Genomic DNA, 19601 nt, shown 5'->3' on the forward strand with positions numbered 1-19601 from the left:
AAAATTGTAAGTAAAAGTATAAATACATATAGTACTACTCAAAAATGGACTTTGAGCATATATTCCAAGACGCTTATCTCTAAAATGACAGCCCTACCTCAATGTCAACACTAGCACCAATGCCAGGAAAGCAGTGCAAACTTTCTTCAAGGGTCTCATTCATGAATATTGCTTGAATTCAATTCGCATTATCTAATAATCCATTTTTGATAGGGTTGGGAACGGAGTTTGGCTTCTATAAAAAAAAATATATATATATTTATATATCCAAAGCAAATGGCCAAATAGTACTATTCTGAAAATATAAGTGCAATTGCATATAGCTTACTACCTTATTTACCTTAGCGCAAGCAAGGATTAGCCAGCTACCCATTATGAAATACACTTAAAAATAAATGCAATTATGCCTTGAGCAATGAAGACAGAAATATTTGATACGAAGTGCACAAGCATGCAATTTTCGGACAGGTGGAGCATACTATATAACAGCATCAGCTGATAGAGCTACGAGGTGCTGGGTACACATAATATTATACATCTATCTACCTCAAAACAGTGCCTTCCATCCACAAAAGTAACCCCTAATCTGGAAGTTACTCGTAATCCCCGTTTTCGGGAGATTGGTGTCCTCCGTGCCCTGTTCTTCCTGCAAAATGAAACCATTCCATTTCACTCCATGCATGTGTTTGGTTGTGTGTGTGATAGAGGGAAATGATACCTGTTAATTCGTAAACAGCAGCACTTCTAGCATCAGGACCAACCCTCCAATCTGTGGGCCGCGAAGTTGTCATCTGCATGCCCTGAATCATGAAATGACTTCCTCCAATAGCTTGGGGCTCATCATTTCCCCTGACTGAGTTTCTTCCAGAAGAGTCTATAGCTGAGCGAAAGCCGATACTTGATACTGCTGCCCCACCAACTGGTGATGGCATTTTGCTAGCAGAAGTATCACCTTTTACCCCCGCATTGATATCCTTCTTGGTGTCAAACAGAAATGTACCAACAATAACCTGTGGATGAAATTAAATAGTACGTCAAATGGCGGATCCAACCTGCTAACTAAAACAAGCAGAAAAAGGCCATGAACTTGGGGAAAGAAATCTTCTAACGTCTGATACATAGCAATAAACCATTTCAAAAACTTGTCAACGTTCAAATCACCAAGATTGAGTGATGATGTCAGCTAACCCACCCCAATCATGCCCTACACACACAGTGTGTGTGTGTGTGTGTGTGTGTGTGTGTGTGAGTACAGTACCTGTACTGGGCCTGCAGCCCGTAGTGGTCCTCCAACTCCTCCTCCAATAATTTGGCCATCTGTACTAGATAGACAAACACTCAGCCCGCCAGTCCTCCCTCCAAGCTCAGTGCGCACATAAGATCCAGAGAGTGAAATAATCTCAAACCGACCCTAATATTGGGGTATTTTAGGAAACAATCATAAATTGACAGAGCAAGAAACCATACGTCAAACTATCAAATTCTCTAGTGGAACAAAGGAATGAACCAGATGAAAATGCATAATTGTAGGTAACTAACAAACTAGTACTGGACAAGAATATCACCCTCCGAGATATTCAGGCACTAAAAAAGAGAAAAAACTTCAAATCTCGTAAAAGCTGATATGATATGATTAACAGGATAATAAAGAGGTGTATTTTCTTTTTCTAAAATTTTATAATAAGGGTCTGTTTCCCAACCATTGACTGGAGTGATTCAGACATTCGACCAGCTGTTCTAGGCAACTGGAACCAAATAATTGGAAGATTTCTCTTGGTAAAAGGCAGTCTGAGCAATTTTTCAAATTGTATCCATCCATATTAACAGACCAGCACCATTAGACCGACAATACAACCAGCGGTCAAATCATATAAGTTTCTCAAACAGCCCCAAGAATCATTTTAGGATCGTCATACCACTCATTTTCAGGATTTCATTTTCATTTTGCCTCACCAGATAGGCAGAAAGAAGAAAGGCATATTACTACATCATAGTTAAATCCAAATTAAAAAGGAAAAAACACCCACTAAATCAAAACTACTTAGCATAAACACAATAAGAATAGACTGTAGGAATATTAACGCTACGTAGAAAGGGGAAAATGCGTTGTCTCCAAACAATGCATGTGCCTTCGTTTGAACAAGCACTTAAAGTTTTTTTGATAAGCAACAAGCACTTTAAAAATAGAGGGGGGAAATTTTCAGCAAAATGCTGACAGGTTAAGCCTCATTTGAAATCCTATAAGAGGTAGAATTAAATGAAACTTTCTATGGGGATATTCAAGTGTAGATGGCCTACACTTTAGGCATCACATTCATCACTCCAATCGAAATTTGTTTTGACAGCATTATAAAGCTTCACATCTTATAGTTTACATTTTAAGAAGTACTAATCTTGGACAACAATGTATTCTTAATGGCAAATAAGTTTGTAGCATGGTATAGAATTAGTGTTAAATGTTATTACTGATCCTACATTCTCAATTCATATTTTAGGCCTTTTTGTTTGAAACGCATATGCCTAAAAAGCATACGTACTCGTACGATTTTTCCTTGCAAAGCTAATAATTCTCAATTATCAACAAAGACCTTATTTTCAAAGAGTACTGCTAGATACAATCGTGGAGTGCGCAAGCACTATGCAATCCTTTTGAAAAAGATTGGGTCCACTATTAATAAATTCGTTTTTTTTTTTTTTGTGTAGATCCCGTATTTACTCAATTTTTTTCAAAAGGATTGTACGGCGTTAGAACACTCACGACTGAAAATATCATTTCTCATTTTCAAAACTGAACTTGTTTAAATCAATCCATAAAGCTTGGGCACAATTTTCTATCATAGCATCAGAGCCCTTGGCTAATGCCAGGCTCGATCCTATGGAATATTTTACTTTTTTGTTCAATCCTTCCACTAGCTTTATCTCTTTCATAGAATCTTCATCATTGTTCAACCATATTTTGTCTCAAATCGATGCTTTTGGAGTATCTTTATTGGCTATAAGCCTCTTTTCATTGGGCTCTTTGTTAGCTCAATTGTTCTTTAAGGTCTGATGCGAGCATTGTTTGAAGCCCTAGACCCATTTTTGGCCTTCTTATTTCTGTCCTATAGTTGAGAAAGACCATCTTTAGCCCATTGTTGGCTCAATTTTTTGGCCTATTATTAGCCCTTTGTTGGCTTTGGCCCATTCTCTACCCATTGCTGGCGACATCTTCAAATTTGATGTTCAAGCTGCAAGTGACTTCATCATCACCACCGCCACTTTCATCATCTCATCGGCGATCAACAAACGGATATGAAGACTACACTAAAATTTCAAACTCAATATTTTAAAGTTTTTTAGGGAGGGTGTTAGAGATAATAATCAAATCAAATTCTTGATTTGATTATTACTTGATTTGGTTTTCATAATTTTTGTTATTTCATTACTTTATTTTCATATAAAGAAGCTATTACTAACATCATTGTTTCCTTTCCTTTTATTAGAATAGCCCTCAACCCCACAATTCTCCAGGAGGAGCTAAACCCAAAGCCAAACCTCTAGCCTTGAAAGGAGATGATCTTTTGGGTTGTAAGGCCAAAAGATATTCTTTCAAATTGATAAATGAAATACAGACAAAGCATATATGGATTATTGAATTTTATTTTTTTTATAGGTAATCAAGAAGTTTTATTCAATATATGGATTATAGAAAAATAATTTCTAGGCAGAAAACATAGGTGTAGGTTAAATTAGCATCCTCTATTATTCATAAAATAGCTTTATAGTGATCATTGACTAGTACATTTGATCTAGCCAAAAGACTGGGAAAGGCAAATTACAATTGCAAATTACTAAAAGGCTTTGTCTTAGATTACACCTTTCATGAGTTCGATTTCAAGGAACTCAAATACTAATCTCCGAGTGAAATGAATCGACTTTAACCAACATATTAATTATTAATATAAAAAGGACCTAGCCTTAAAGTACAAATGGCATTCAAAACCTTCTTTGGATTCACTAAATTTTTTTGTCTCAACTTTTGAATAATTCTATCAAATTTTCCTGAACTTATTCCATATCTTTATTCTACCTACTAAAAATAATATATCTATCTTGGCAAGAGTATGGCCAGCAATTTGTTGTTGAAACTTAACATTACCATGATGATAAGAGTAATTAATGAAGTTCAGAAGGGAAGTTTACATGCCAATAAAGCATTCATATATACAAAGTTAGTAGAATGTATAGTTGCTCTGTAGAATAATATTGGAACCATACTCATATATTGAGGACAACTTAGCAACTAAAAAGGTTAAAGCCTAGCGGGTGCATCTATGTGACTTCTTCCCAATTGCAGCCCACCAAGAATCTAATCCTAGTTAGGGGCTATGACAAAGTAGTGGCCAGCCATTTGCAATATGATGCTTTAAGTATATTGCCACCATGCAGATACAAACAATGTAATCATCAAATACTGATTCTATTGACCAGATAAAGAATAAGAATACTCTTTTTGCATCGAAATATACTTTATATATATATATATATATATATATATATAATAGAAGATGTTTTCCAGCACAATATACCTCATTAAAAATAATTGACTCTAGGTAACTGGAAAACTATGTGGAATCACAAGAGTTATGAAAATTAATCCCCGTGCCTTTTTTTGAGAATGGGCAATTTTGAAGTTGTTTACAGAAAGCAGTTATAATTCGTGTGTTAAAAGCCCAAGAAAAAATTACAAACATGCCATATTTCACTACTAACTTGAATTTACCAGTCCCAATCTAATGGTCCAATAGAGCCATGTTTTATCAAGGCCAGGATCTGAGATATAGCACACATAAGGAAAAACAATTCCCACATTTACTTACAAGCTCGAATTTCAGTTTGAGACTTTACTGATCTAATTCAACACCAAGCTCATTTTTCACACAATCTTGTTGTGCCACCTACCCCAGAAGAAGCCCAACCATGGGTTCTGTCTAACACTAAGTGTGTGTGTTTGTGTCAAATGAACTTTCACTATTTTTATTTTTTTAATCACATCATGCCATATTAAAGCAAACAAAAAGTCACCATATAATGGGCTAACGACAACCAAACTCTGTTAAGGATACACAAGATTTTAAAACATTTATTCTTGATACTCGTAGAAATTTTTTCTCCCAAAATCTGCATTCTGGAAATTCCCATTTGATAAAATAAAAGCGATTTACCTCATACGCAATGTTGCCTCCAGAAGTTGCTGGCTGTCGAAGAGAAGCATTAGAGATCGAACCAGATGCAGATAAAATACATAGTTCACGCTTGCTTTGTTGCATGAACATCATAATTTTCTGGCCCACATCCTAGTGAATACATTCATACTTTGTGTTAGGTGATAAACACTAAAATATATCATCCATCTTAACTAATAAAGTAAACAAATAAGTATCCAACAAGCAAGGTAAGGACAGCCATCAAGGATAGATATATTTCGGATTTAAAGATGTAACGTGATAATCTCAAAAAAGAAAAACAAAAAGGTGGAAACCAAGCATGTTAACTTATCATCATCTGCGACGAGGAAGTCAACAAAAATACTCCACATTCAATGAGGACATTTGCAGTTTTGAGATAGAAATGTCTAAAAACATCTTCATCCATGAAATCAAACTCATTGGAGCCGCTACAAAGTATTTTCAGTTGGATCTGGCTTCAGTTGCTTTCATTTTTTATTGGTCCATGCATCAATGATGCTCATGAAAAAGGCAAAACAAGTGTGGCCCCACAATATCCAATTGTCCCCGGGAGGACAATGCAGTTGGGTTCCAAATTATGCATGGCCCAAACAAAATTAAAGGAATTATTAGTTTAAAAGAATCAAAGCTGTACACTATTGAATGAATATGAGATAAATTTATTGTTAGAAAAAGAGACTTCAATATATTCAAATTAATTCCTTTTCATAGCTACTGAGTCATTCATTGGCAATATGGACTGAATATAGTATTCAATGCCCCTTGATAAAAAATTTATTCCGCAAGGCACTAGCTATCTCACAACGAAGAAAAACATGGTCAACAAATTTCCTGCTCTTTATGCACACACAGCACCAATCTGCCAGGCTAATATGACTTTTCTTTAGGCTATCCATGGTGAGGATACTCTCTAGAGAGGTTGTCTAAGCCAAAAAAAAAACTGCTTTCTTGGTGCTTTAGTCCACTAAAGACTTCCATTGGAAGGGATCACTATAATAAGAGATAAAGACCATATAGAAAGATTGAACACTGAACTTCCCTTACTTGGGAGGGGCTTAAAGAATCTTATCCACACCTCCAAACGTAATCTAGTAGAGTATAAGAGATTGAAGAACTAAATGAAGGCATGGACTTGCTAGTCGTGAGCCAATCTAAAAAAACTAACCTTCCAATGAGTGCCATTGGAGAACTACAATAAATCAGCCACTGACCACTCTTGCACATGTGCAATACTATATACCTCTAGGAGAACTTCCTTGAGAACCCTGTCAGCACACTATAAATCGTGTTAAAATATAGTCCCAGAGCCATCACCCACCTCAAGTCAAGTATTACCAGAAAAAACTTCATATCCTTTCCTGATACTTTTACATAGCCCCGCCCCGTGCCAGCCATGTACCTCTTTTGTACACCACCCACGCCAAGCACAACCAAATTTAGAAGCTATTGTGGCTTTCCACAACAACTATGGAGTCGATTGTAATATTTCTACTAATTGGATTAGCCACCCAATGGAAGAATCTTGTACTCTTATCACCCTCCTCTAGCCACAAAGCCCTTGGCTAGTCTCCAACTCACCACCTCAAAAAGGATGATCCTTTCCAGCTCAGTCAAGACCTCAGGCCTTCTCAATCTCTCAAACTCGGATTAGGCTCTATCTTTTTCAAAATATCAAGCCTCGTAGCTCATCCATAAGGAGACACATCATCTTCCCAACATGGACAACCACCTCCTCATTCGATTTTCTAAGATCTAGCTTCAAGGCTTGCAGTTCACTGGCCATAACAAATCTAGGAGGTCCTTGAAATTCTTTTCTTTTTTTTTTTTTGATAGGTGGTCCTTGAAATTCATATGACAACCACAATTGTTTCACCTTCTCAAGAACTCACTCAGATTTTAGCCACATGTTGTTAAACTTGAAGTGCAGTTTACTCCAAACAACATCCTCGAATCAAGCAATAATGGAAATGATCCAAGAGTGTTTAGGGCATTAGGCCATGAGGGGAGAGGCATTATGGAGTTTGGTTGTAGAAAATAAATATGGTCATATGAGGGGATGATGGAGCACAAATGAGATTAGCACGTCTTAGGGGATGGGGGAGTGGAAACAATAATGGAAATGATCCAAGAGTGTTTAGGGCATTAGGCCATGAGGGGAGAGACATTGTGGAGATTGGTTGTAGAAAATAAATATGGTCATATGAGGGGATGATGGAGCACAAATGAGATTAGCACGTCTTAGGGGATGGGGGAGTGGAAAAGCATCAGGAAAGGATGGGACAATTTCTCTCCATGTAGTAGATTTGATGTGAGGGATGGGTCTAAGATTAGTTTTTGGCATGATTTGTGATTCAGGCATTAGCCTTTGAAGACAACTTTCCCAGCATTGTTCAGAATCTCCCGCTGTAAAGAGGGGTTGGGTTGGTAGCAGAAATTTTACAAATCTCTAAAATATAGACACCAATGAAACATTACTTCCATTACAGATGTACTTAATTTTTTATCGCTGAAAGAGAAAAACAGTAAATCACATGTGGCATTGTTTACTGAACCTTCAGTAACAACCACAGAGGTTCACCCAATTATGGCATCATTAGAGATACAAATAATTGGACATGGAGATGATATCTTCATTCTTTGGTTATTTTTACTCTATCAGGCTGAGAAGTGGTGTAGCAGATTCGTAATTCAGGTTCATTCCAAAATCCGGACCTTAGTAGTCAACTCCGTTTGCTAAACTCTCTCCCCCCAAGATGACTCTTTGTTTCCTTGGAAGATTGTTTGGAGAAACAAGGCGGCGTCAAAGGATAGCATTCTTTGTTTTGGTTGGCAGCATTGGAGAAGCTCTAAACAGTGAGTAATTTGAGGAAGAGGAATGTTTTAGTAATAGGCTGCTACTGTATGTGTACGCGGGGTGAACAAAGCGTGGACCATTCTCTTCTTCATTGCATGTGGCTTGAGACATACACACACCAAAGTTTCGTACTTTTAGATTGTGAAAGTGACGCCTTAGTGCGTGATGGATTTGATAGCTTGTTGGAGAAGTTCCCTCACGAGCCCCAACAACTTGGAAGCATTTGATTGTTCCATTATGTCTGATGTAGTGTATTTGGTGGCAATGTAATGCTCATACATTCGAATGCTGTGAGGGCAGTGTTAGATTTAAGAGCCATTATGATTTATAAATAATTTTTAATTTTTTCAGGGATTAGTTGGGACTTGGTTTTCAGACACGGGGTGCCAATTTAAAAAAAAAGGTTTAAGAACCTTTATGTTCAATTCTTACGTTCCTCTAGCTTTCTAAAGTTCATACAATTGTGTTCTTTTTCTTTAGCCCGCTAGTTAGGTGTCTCCGACTATATAAATCCTCGTGTACTTGAGTCGTGGCACTTTGTGATTTAAATAAAATTAACTTACTCATAGAAAAAGACCTAAGTAAAAAAACAATCTGTGTTAGGTTTCTCCGTCAAAGTTCCATTAATTGATCTCACAGTAATGCTAACACCCATGCCATGTGTCTGTTTTTGGACATGTGGCGTGCAACATGGATAACAAGATAACAAACTTTTTTTTGATAAGTATGGATAACAAGATAACAAACTAAAAACAAATGCTTAAAAAATCAAGTTTTCATGATGTATAAATAAATATATAAATAAATAAATAATATATATAAATAAAATTCAAATAATATAAATAAAAATAAATGTCCAAAATAAATTTGAAAATAGTGTAAAACATATAAAAATAGATCTAAAACTCAAAAGAACATTAAACCAAAATAGAAAACCAATATAAACTAGAAAAAAGTAAAAAAACACAAACATAGCCATCACTTGGGTGACCAACCCAGGACCTGACTGGGTTTGTTGACCCTGGCAGACGCCTAGGTTAGTCCACCCAGAAATTGTAACTCAGGGAGCAAAATGATGAAATCGAAAATCTAATAACCAAAAAGATAATCATACAAAAATGCAGACTATTTTTATACCTACCCAAAGAAGAAACGTCAATAAAAAGAATGACAATAACCCATTGATCAGGTCACAGGAATAAAAAAAGCCATGAAATGCCTATCAAGAATCAAAGACATTTGGATACACAAACAGAGTTTAACCCATTAAAGATCACTTTCAGTGATCGACTTCTTTCACCGTAACCACCGAGGGTGGTAGCTCAATGATCCTTGGGTTACTCCCAGATAGTTTGGCATGTATTAGGTCCATGGTTTGCATCCGAATATGGATTCACCTTACACTATTGGTATAAGCAGCCTAAGGATTTATTGAATTCCCTAGTGGGGCTGGGGACTAAACTATGGCTCAAACCCAACTTAAAGGAGGGTTTGCAGCTTCCTGCCACCTAGGCTCCTCCTGTTCTGTTCGGTTCGGTTCCCAAAGAGTAAGATGTTATTACGGTCAAGCCTAGGTGGGAAGGCCCCTTCAGGTTGCCCCCTCCTACCTTTTTTATTTTTAAAAAAATATCTCTTTGGCTGTAATTTGTTGATCTAATATGTTTAGTTTTTAAAATTTACATTATCCATATTAAAAGGTGGTATTCTCTATCTATTAAACTTCTCATGAGTTAAAGAAATTCAAACTTCAAAGGAGACTTCATCATCATTATCTCTATGATATTTTCTCTCCTTTACCATCATCTTAAGTAGTTTCTTCCAACCGTACTTTTTATCCGTAATGTATTCTAATATTCTCATATAATCTGAACGCATCACGTAGATATCCTTACCAGCACAAAAGACACTATCAATATTACTGTTACATCTCCAACCCGCTCAATACGTTGATATTATGGAGCAGAACCACTGTTTGTTACTCATCACCATCTTCATATTTTCCAAAAACACTCCACACTTTTTTTTTTATAAGTGAAAAAAAAACACTCCACACTTCTTACATGGAGTTATCATGATCAATGAAGCTCATCAACTTATCCTCATAGTGGTATCACCGCACAGCTACTATATTGCAGATCTCATATGGCTCAGCCAGGAGCAGGTAGCCAGCCCTCGTGGTGCCCAAATCCAAAACTTGCCTCCTTTACAGAGGTTGGGACTTCTACAGAGGATTGTCTCACAAAAACACATGGGAGTGGAACACCAGTTTGACCAAGTCCATCATGAGGCAAGCATAGGCAGTCAGGTAAACCGTATGACAAAGAACCCACATTCTACATGAAAAACATTTGCAACGTGATGAAATTCAGGTAGAATCCAATGGTTGCAGGCAGTGATCAGCCTGAATATCATTCAAATCTACAGTGGTAGAAGTTTGCAGATCTCTGTTAACAACAATTCCCAGTAAGTAGGGCTGGACCTCCAAGAGTTATTGGGCACAAAACTAAAACCCTAAAGGAAAAACAAAGAAAATTGAGAAAATACTCGAATAACTGTCATCAGATGTGGCCTCCAAGTTACTAACTTTCACCGACTTCAGAGTTTTGAAGCACAAAATTTCACCCTTAGATAAAACCATAAACCAAAAAAGGAAAGCAACGTAAAAGACCAAACCGCTCCAACAACTAAAAGGGAAAATGAATTACAGAAAGTAAATAAAAAGACATAAAGCAAAATTAAACCTTACTAAGAATATTTGAGTATTACTTGCATGTGCGCATCTTCAAGAATGTATTGCATGCATGTTTGTACATCAAAAAAGAAAAAACATTAAAAGCTTCAAGTCAAACAGAAAATTTATACCTCACCAGCAGCTACAGTAATGATATGTGGCGTAAAACCTTGCCCTGCATTGCCTGCATCAATCAGTTGGAAGTAGGTGCACCTCATAAGTATTGTAAAGTTTATCTAATGCTCACAAAACAATAAAAATAAATATAAAAAAATATAATAGGTAAAACAATAAATTTTGAAAGCTTATGATGCTTCAGGTACAGTAATGATATGCTTGATACTATTTGACAAGGTTTCTATAGGACCTGAGGATTCTATCGATCGAAATCGAAGGAAAATTTAGGGGAAAAAAGTAAAAAGACGAGGAACAAAATGATCAATTCAAAAGCATCCAGCCTCCAAATGCCTAAGAAAATGTGTAATTGTCACTATGAATAAGCCATAATGCATCTACTAGCTTAAATAGAGAAGAATTGGATACAAATGAAACACTACATACCTGACCAAATCAAACAGGAATGAAAATCATGGTATAATTAATACACCATTGCCTAACTAAATGGGATTTCTATATGATAGTTCAAGCATTTTGTAAGATTTATTAGGGTAGTTCAATCGTTTTACAAAGTAAGGGTACAAGGGGTGTTAGATTTTATTAAAACGATAATATTATTATGGGTATTTTAAATAATAATGTAATATTTCATTTTTCTTACATGTTTAAATAAAATCTTGTGCATTGATGGAGAATGTCAACTCATTGAAATATGTGAAGAAGGAAACAGTTGGACAGCATTTGTTACATAATAAAAAACTAGTCGTTTTCTAGCTGTTAGACAACATTTGTTACAAAACATAAAACTAGCCGTTGGACAGCATTTTTTACGTAACAAGAAAACTAGCCGTTTCCTAGCCGTTGGAATGCATCTTCTAAAAAATATCTCTCTATCTTGTAATTCTAAAAAAAATGGTGTTTGAGTTGTTCTATAAAAGTGCTATTGTAGAACAACGAGATTATTTTTTGATAGAGGGCTTCATTGTATCCTAGAAACAATTTTGTCATTACTCTAGAGCACGTTGAAAGGGGAAAAAATATGTTCTAAAGAAATCACCGTTATGATCGAGCCTTGGAGTCTAGATCTTTATTTTCTGCCTTCATGAATTCATTATTTTCATTATAATTTTCTAACAATTTTAGAACATATTTTGTATCATGGAGGTGATGCAGTCCATCCAAGTGAAGAACCAAAACTCCGTTTTTCTTGATCGTTTCGATGGTCAAAACTTCATTCGGTGGCAGCAAAAGATAATGTTCTTCCTTACCACTTTGAAGATCGCATAAATTTTGGAAGATGACTTGGAGGCGATTCACGATCCTACTCCAGGAGAAAGTTCCGAGTTGAAGGAGAAGCACAAGAAGTAGAAAGAGGACGACTTTCTATACAAAGGCCACATCCTCAACGCATTGTCCAATTCAATATATGATGTCTATCGGTCTACTCCTTCGGCAACAAATTTATGGACGAGTTTGGAAACAAATATAAAATCGAGGAAGCAGGTATTGAAATGTCTATTATTTTAAATTTTATGGATTTTAAGATGACTAATGATAAGCCAATTTTAACCCAAGCATATGAATTATTGCTTATCGTTGGTGATCTTAAATCGATGGGAATTGATGTTGCTGAAAATTTCTTGGTGGGAGAAATTGTTAATAAATTTCCCTCAACATGGAATGATTACAAGAGGAAGCTTAAGCATGATGATAGAAAATTTCTTTAGAAAATATTCTTTACTAGCAATCTAGGTAAAGAGCATTGGGTTGCAATTTCTCAAGTTCGGAAATACTTAAAAGGGAATATGAATTATGGTCTACACTATTGTGATACCCCATATGATAAGGATAGATTATAAGGATAAGGGTAGGTGATGCATGGGATCTCACATTACTTGAAAATGAGAAGTTCTTGTTTTTTATAAGGTTCCAATGGGGCTCCAATTGTATCATTGAAAAGTCTTTTTAGAGTATAGGCATGTGGTTTGGGCCTTTCATTTGGGCGTTACAAATGGTATTAGAGCCTATCCCCACTAGAAATGTGGAACTTGAACCGTGCCACCTACGATAGACTGGTACAACGAGGACATCAAGAATTTAAGGGGAGGAGATTGTGACACCCCACATGATAATAATAGATTATAAGGAAAACGGTAGGCAGTGTAAGGGATCCCACGTTGCTTGAGAATGAGAAGTTCTTGCTCTTTATAAGGTTTCAATGGGACGCCAATTGAATCATTGACTACTCCTTTATAGGTCATGTGGTTTGGGCCTTTCATTAGGGCATAACAACTACCAAAAGGAAAATGTTGTATTAGAAGTATACAGTGATGCAAGATGGAATAGTGTAGAATCAAATTCAAAGTCTACAAGTGGGTGGGTTTTTACGTTAGGAGGAGCTACGACCTCATGGGATCTAAGTTTATTGCTTTAGCAGCCGCATGTAAAGAAGCGGAATGGCTTAGGAATTTGTTGGTAGACATACAAATTTGGACTAAAACATTTCCTATAGTAACGATACATTGTGATAGTGAGGAAACCTTGTGAGAACAAGCAAGACCTATAACAATAAATCAAGACATATTAGTTTGAGACAAAATTATGTGCGTGAATTACTCAATAATGCATTGATTACTGTTGAATATGTTAAATCTATTTAGAACTTTGGATTCCATTATTTTCATCATAATTTCCTAACAAGGGGGGTACTTTCCAGGATTAGTTGGTTGATTGGTTGATTCAAAACTTCAAGTATATGTGTTTTCAACCAAGACGTTAATCCTTCCAAATTTAAAGTTCAAGCAAATGGGTGATAATTTTGGGGGAAAAGCAATTGAATTTAAATATATAATCCTGATTAAAGCATCAAAATCCAAATAGTAGTCATGAAAACCCACCGACAGCACCCATATATTAAACAATCAAGAAAGAAACCCAATTCAATAAATTTGCAAAAGGAGCCCACACAGAAACGAGGAATTGAAGCAGAACCAGGAGAAGGAACAGAAAGGGTAATGGAGAAAGACCCACCGGGAGCGACGAGATGAGATTTCTTGGAGGAAGCAGAGGTGGCGTCCTTCTTGTCCTTGGAAGAGTGGGAGTGAGACGACGTCGTTTGCTGCTGAGCGGCTGCCTTCTTGGCGGCAAGGGCTTGCTCCGGAGTGCCGTACTTCCTAGGCCTCCCTCGCTTCCGCTTAGCCGTGGGCGTGCCATCCAGCGGCGAAGACGTCGTGGTAGTCGTCGTCGTCACGGCGGAAGAAGGCACCGAGGACGGGTGAGAGTAGACCATGTGGAGCCCGCCACCTTCTGCAGGTGGCATGAGCCCATTGGTCGGGGAGATAGCGGCGTTGGTCGTAGTGGTGATGGGGTTCTGGTGGTGGTGGTGGCGGAAGTAGGAGCTGAGTTGGCTCTCACTGGGTTCCATTTTAGGGGAGAGAGAGAGAGAGAGAGTGTGTGTGGAATGAGATTTTTTTATTTTTTTATTTCTTTTAATTTTTCATGAAAGGAATTGATTTTTTTTTGTTTTGAATAAAAGAAAAGAAGAAGAATTGTGTGTTCTCAACCGCTCGATTGGATTTTTTTTGTCTTTTTATGATTTGACTCCATTTTTCACATCCAATTAGCCTTATCTCCATTTCCTATATTTGCTTTAGGTTTTTTAATTTTTAAATTTTTAAATATTAAAATAATACAAATGATATTTTTAAATCGTTAAATATTAAAATAATACAAAATCATTTGTATAAAAAACCAGAGGCGTAGGATTTAAACAAGCATTTTATTCATTGTAATTTTAATTTTTTATTTTTTAGATTGCAACATGTTTTTCAAGTTCTTTTTTATAAAGTTCTTAATTTTTGTCAAAACTTAATAGTTTATTTGATCATTTTAAAACTAAAAGGAATAATAATTTTAATGAAATTGGATTGATTTATGTTTGGATTAAAAAAATTTCAATTCATCTCATTTGATCATTATAAATTTATTAAACTTTTAAATAAAATATAAAAATAATATTATAATAATATTTTATTATATTTTCAATTTTTATCTCATTTTATATTATCTTAATTCACTATTCAAATCTCTTCTTAATATTTAATATTCGAGCAAAGATATTTATAATTATGAATTGTGCAACCGTCATGTTTTAAAAAAAATATATATATATATGAGATTTATATGAAAAAATAAATTTTTAATAATAAATTTTTTTTTTTTCAAAAAGATTACATAGCATGTATAAATTGTGATTATATTTTTACTTCTTCCATTTATATTTTTATCGTTTAGTTCTTTTAAGTTTATAATATTTTGAAAGATTTAAACTTTAAAATAATATTTATGATTGACCCCTTTGAATATATTAATCAGGTTAAAAGCGCCCCCATCAGCATCGTTAAAAACAATGATTCTATGCTGACGTTTCGTTAATTATAAAACTTAGGGATCCGTCTTGCCTTCTGTTGGAAAGACCATTTATTTACACATTAAACACGCTAATAATTAAAAAAAAAACCATCGATTTATCCATTAACCATAGTAACTAGTATAAAAAAATATTTATATTTTATATTCTTTAATATATATATATATATATATATATATACAAACAGGTAAATAACACAACAACAATTGTAAGGACATTCTCGTTGGTCTAGTTAAGTTTATTTTAAGGAAACTTTTGAAAAAATTTAACAAAAGAATATTGATAGCCGACTCTCCGGTTATTGTCAAAATGGCTGGACTTTGAGATAAAGAATTATAGTTTAGTTTTGGTTTGACCAAAATGAGTACCGCGGTGGAGGAAAAGAAAATAAAAATAAAAAATAGAGACTTGGCTTGCAATAGTAGGCATTGGATTTATACAGGGGATGTTCTGTCATTTTTGCAACAGAAAGCAAGCTAGATCCAAAACTTAGGTATTGTTGGATATATAGATAAAATAAGATGAGATAAAATAAAAGTTTAAGATTAAATAAAATATTGTTATAATATATGGCGAGAGGTGTACTCGACGACATAAGATGCAAGCGCAGAGCTCGTTTGGGCGACCGGGCGGTCCCTAACCTTTCCCATTTGTTGACGCGTTGCCAAAGTCGGGAGAGGCTGTTATGGCATAAGTGTAAACACACAACATTTGCTGGGGGAGATGCCGTCTTAGGAGTAATGTTGGGCAGCCGAAAGACTGAATCCATACTTCACTGTGAGGCATACTGAGCCGCCATGAGGCTAGACCCACTTGTTGACCCTCGACAGGAAGGTAAGTAGGAGATGTTTGACAGTGCTGCAAAAGTCAAACTGGTTAGTGTAAATAATCTCCAATCACAAGTGCGAAATTTGTAAATCTGAATTGTCTTGCTGGCATGTGGTGAAGGTATAAGTGTAACACTCAACCTTTGCTGGGAAGAGATTGTGTTGGTGTTGCTGTCCAGAGGCGAGTCAAGGGACTCAACTTGGTTGCACGAAGGTCGGCACATTAAGGGACTTATGTCCAACGGGTCATCTGGCAAGTATTGGGACTGGTGCCCGTCTTGACTTCATGGCAAATCGAGGGACTCGACTTGTAGCACGAAGGTCAGCAAGTCAAGAGACTTGTGTCCGACTAGTTGTGTGGGCTAGCCCTAGGGCTCTAAATCGTGGCAAGTTAAAGGATCCGGCTTGGAGCACGAAGGTCATCAAGTCAAGAGACTCGACTTGGTGTACGAAAGTCGGCAAGTCAAGGGACTTGTGTCCAACTAGTCGTGTGGGCAAGCCCTAGGGCTCTTGCCCGATCAATGCATTATGGTAAGCCAAGGGACCCGGCTTGGTTGGCTTGAGGGTCGGCAAGTCAATGGACTTGTGTTCGACCTTTGTGTCACGAAAAGTCAAGGGACTCGGCTTTGTTGAAGGAGACGTTTGTCCATGCCAAAAAAGGTCAACTCGGTTAGCGTAAATAACCCAAACCACAAAGTGGGGTGGCAAACTTGGCTTGCCCTGCCAGAGTGCAGCAAAGGTTAGAGGTGTGCCGGTGAGGCATGTGGGTTGTCATGTTTCGGTGATAACGGAGGTTCAATGTGCCCGCATGCACGTTAGTGCCAAACAATTTGTCCCGACGGAGTTACATTGGGACATCTAGGCAGTGCTCAAGCTGGGCTACGTAGCCGATGTTCTGCACCACATGAAGCAGTTTTGTTAGCATGAATAAAATTCACACAAATTTCAAGAGAGAAAAATTGAGAAGTTTTAATCGTTGTAGTCGATTTTTGTTTGACTGAATTCACCCGCTACTGGTCACCATTTCTTCTCTTCTAGCTTTTCTTACTATTTCTTTTTTTATTACCATTGAGTGAATTTCGATGTGCTAAACAACTAGCTTCATTTTTCGGGCAGGGGCTTTGTCACCAATGGTCTGTTGCTTGGGCAGTTGAGGCTAGGGGCTTCATGCCCGAGCAGAGTTGGCGAGCTTGTTGGGCAAGTATGTTGGGCGATCAGACTTTGGACAAGTAGCTAAGGGAGTAGCTTTGGGCAAGCAACTTCTGTCCGAGGGGTTGGTTGGGAACTTACTCACCAATGAGGGGCTGGTGAAGCACATTGCATGGGCCATGCAACATGCTGCGCCAAGTGGGTGGTCGTGATGTTCCTGTCCGTCCGTGAGACTTGTGGTTAAGGCGCTTCCTAGCGACTTCAGCTATGCGTGTGGGCCAACAATTGCCCAGGCCGAGCACTTAGGCCTAGCAAGTGCTCGGGTTTGCTTGCAGCTTGGTGGGCGGTCGCCCACGTGCCTTTGCATGTAGCTGAGGAGGACATGACCGAGAGGTAACCGGGGGTGAAGCACCTCGCCAATGACATAAGATGCTGGCCAACAGGGCGCGGGTAGTCAAGTGGCCAACCCACGGAGTGGCCATTGTTGGATGGTTGAGTACTGGCTAGGGGCCACCTCATGCCTGCCATGTGGTTGAGGACCAACTCAGGGGCAGTGGAAGGCACTGGTGGTCCAAGTGGTGATCACCGATGGGGACACGGTGCTCACAGTAGTGCCGTGAGCTTGTCATGCACGTTGGTGCACGTTTTGTACATTGCGTGTGTGGCCAACGGTCGCCGTCAGTTTGCCAGGGTAGTTGGTGACCACCCTAGCATCGGGGCAGAAGTTGTCGGCGATCACTACAGACATGGAGCTCACAACAGTGCCATGAGCTAGTCGTGCACGATGTGTGTGGCCAACAGCCGCCGCCAGCTGGTTGGGGAGGTAAGGAACCACCCTAGGGAGGGCAAACAGCGTCGGTGAGCCACTGGGGGGTCCCAGGCCTCCCAATCGTGCGACTACGGGGCTTGGCTTTGTGCTTTTCACCACATGCGAGGCTGTGTATATGGTTCTCCTGACTAAGCTACCTTCACTGGGGGTGCGGTCGCCATCAAAAACTGTCGGCTGGTCACATGGTTCTTGCTGGCAGGTCCGTCGGGTTCACGACTGGCTGTCATGAGCCTCTCAGTTGTGCATCCATTAGATGCACTAGCACTATGTATGGCACTGTGCCATGCATAGTCAGGACGTGCGTGGCTAGCGGGCACTATGCACTTCCTTCTTATGCATGTGCCTAGGTACTGTGCATAGAGCACAATGTCAAGGATTTAGGCACTATGCATTTAAGTGCACAGTATTTGCCCGCTAGTGCATGTGTGTCGTGCATAAACTACACCCCATGAGTCGGGAAGATGAATGGCCTGATCACTTGAGTTGCAAGTGCCATGTGCAGGCACTTAAGTCTATAGTATTATCAACTAAATGGGCGAGGAAGAGTTTACTTGCCTGATTTTTGCGATGACATCATTAATAAAAATAAGAGTAGGAAAGTTGGGGAGTACTTATTTGGAGGAAGCTTCATTTTTTTCATTCAAAGATTATTCAGCACACTGGAAATCGTCCGGTGTGTAAAGTGAATCAGATCTAACAGACGGTGTCAACTGTTGATACTAGAAAAATTGCACAACATGCATAAATGGGAAAAGAGTCATTTCCAAACCGCTATGACGATTCGAGCCTCGATTGGTGTGGTTTGGTGCCCCTGGCAGTGGTCTGGTGCAACTGTACGTTGTTGATTTGTACATCCATGGCGGTGTATAGAAAACAAATGTAGGAAAAGTAAAAGATCGAGACAGAGGGATTTACGTGGTTCAACATAATGCCCACGTGCACAGGCTTTTGGGGAGGAGAAATCCATTATAATATGCTTGTTTATAGTCTCTCATAGCCTCTCATTTCTCACTATACAATGAAAATCTTGAATATATTTGTTAGAGAAGACCCTCTCATTGTAGCTCCCATTCGAAAGGTTGAAGAAGAAGTAGAAGTCCCCAAGCCATTTGGCTGCTTGCTTTTTTTATCTGATCATCTTTTCGGGTGCGCCTCGGTAGTGGTAGGGATATCTGCTTTCCTACTCTTTCTCTTGTCTGCTAGTGGTGGCCTGATGGGCTGGGTCTGGATATTTTATCCCTTACACATAATATATAATATATCATATACGTCAATTTGTGAATTTATTTTTATAAAATTACTTTGTGATTAAAATATATATCTAGTACAAATAACTAGTAATCTGTTAAAAATATAATATCAGTGCCAATGACCGGTGCCACATGACCTTCAATATGCTACATGTAAAAAATAAAGTATTTAAAATAAAATAAAATA

At 37.8% G+C, this 19601-nt stretch overlaps 1 protein-coding gene across 1 annotated transcript; it reads right to left on the bottom strand.

Annotated features, from left to right (window-relative positions):
• Positions 1-291: 291 nt before the first annotated feature.
• LOC108993630 (AT-hook motif nuclear-localized protein 14) lies at positions 292-14409 on the bottom strand. Its single transcript, XM_018968611.2, has 6 exons — positions 13961-14409; positions 10945-10997; positions 5205-5336; positions 1259-1411; positions 719-1010; positions 292-646 (listed from the first exon to the last, which is right to left on the bottom strand). Exons 1-6 carry the CDS (start codon positions 14352-14354, stop codon positions 594-596), a joined length of 1077 nt encoding a protein of 358 aa, XP_018824156.1. The 5' UTR covers positions 14355-14409; the 3' UTR covers positions 292-593.
• Between the last annotated feature and the right edge of the window lie 5192 nt (positions 14410-19601).

Source organism: Juglans regia, chromosome 11 (assembly GCF_001411555.2).
Source record: "Juglans regia cultivar Chandler chromosome 11, Walnut 2.0, whole genome shotgun sequence".
Taxonomy (NCBI): domain Eukaryota; kingdom Viridiplantae; phylum Streptophyta; class Magnoliopsida; order Fagales; family Juglandaceae; genus Juglans; species Juglans regia.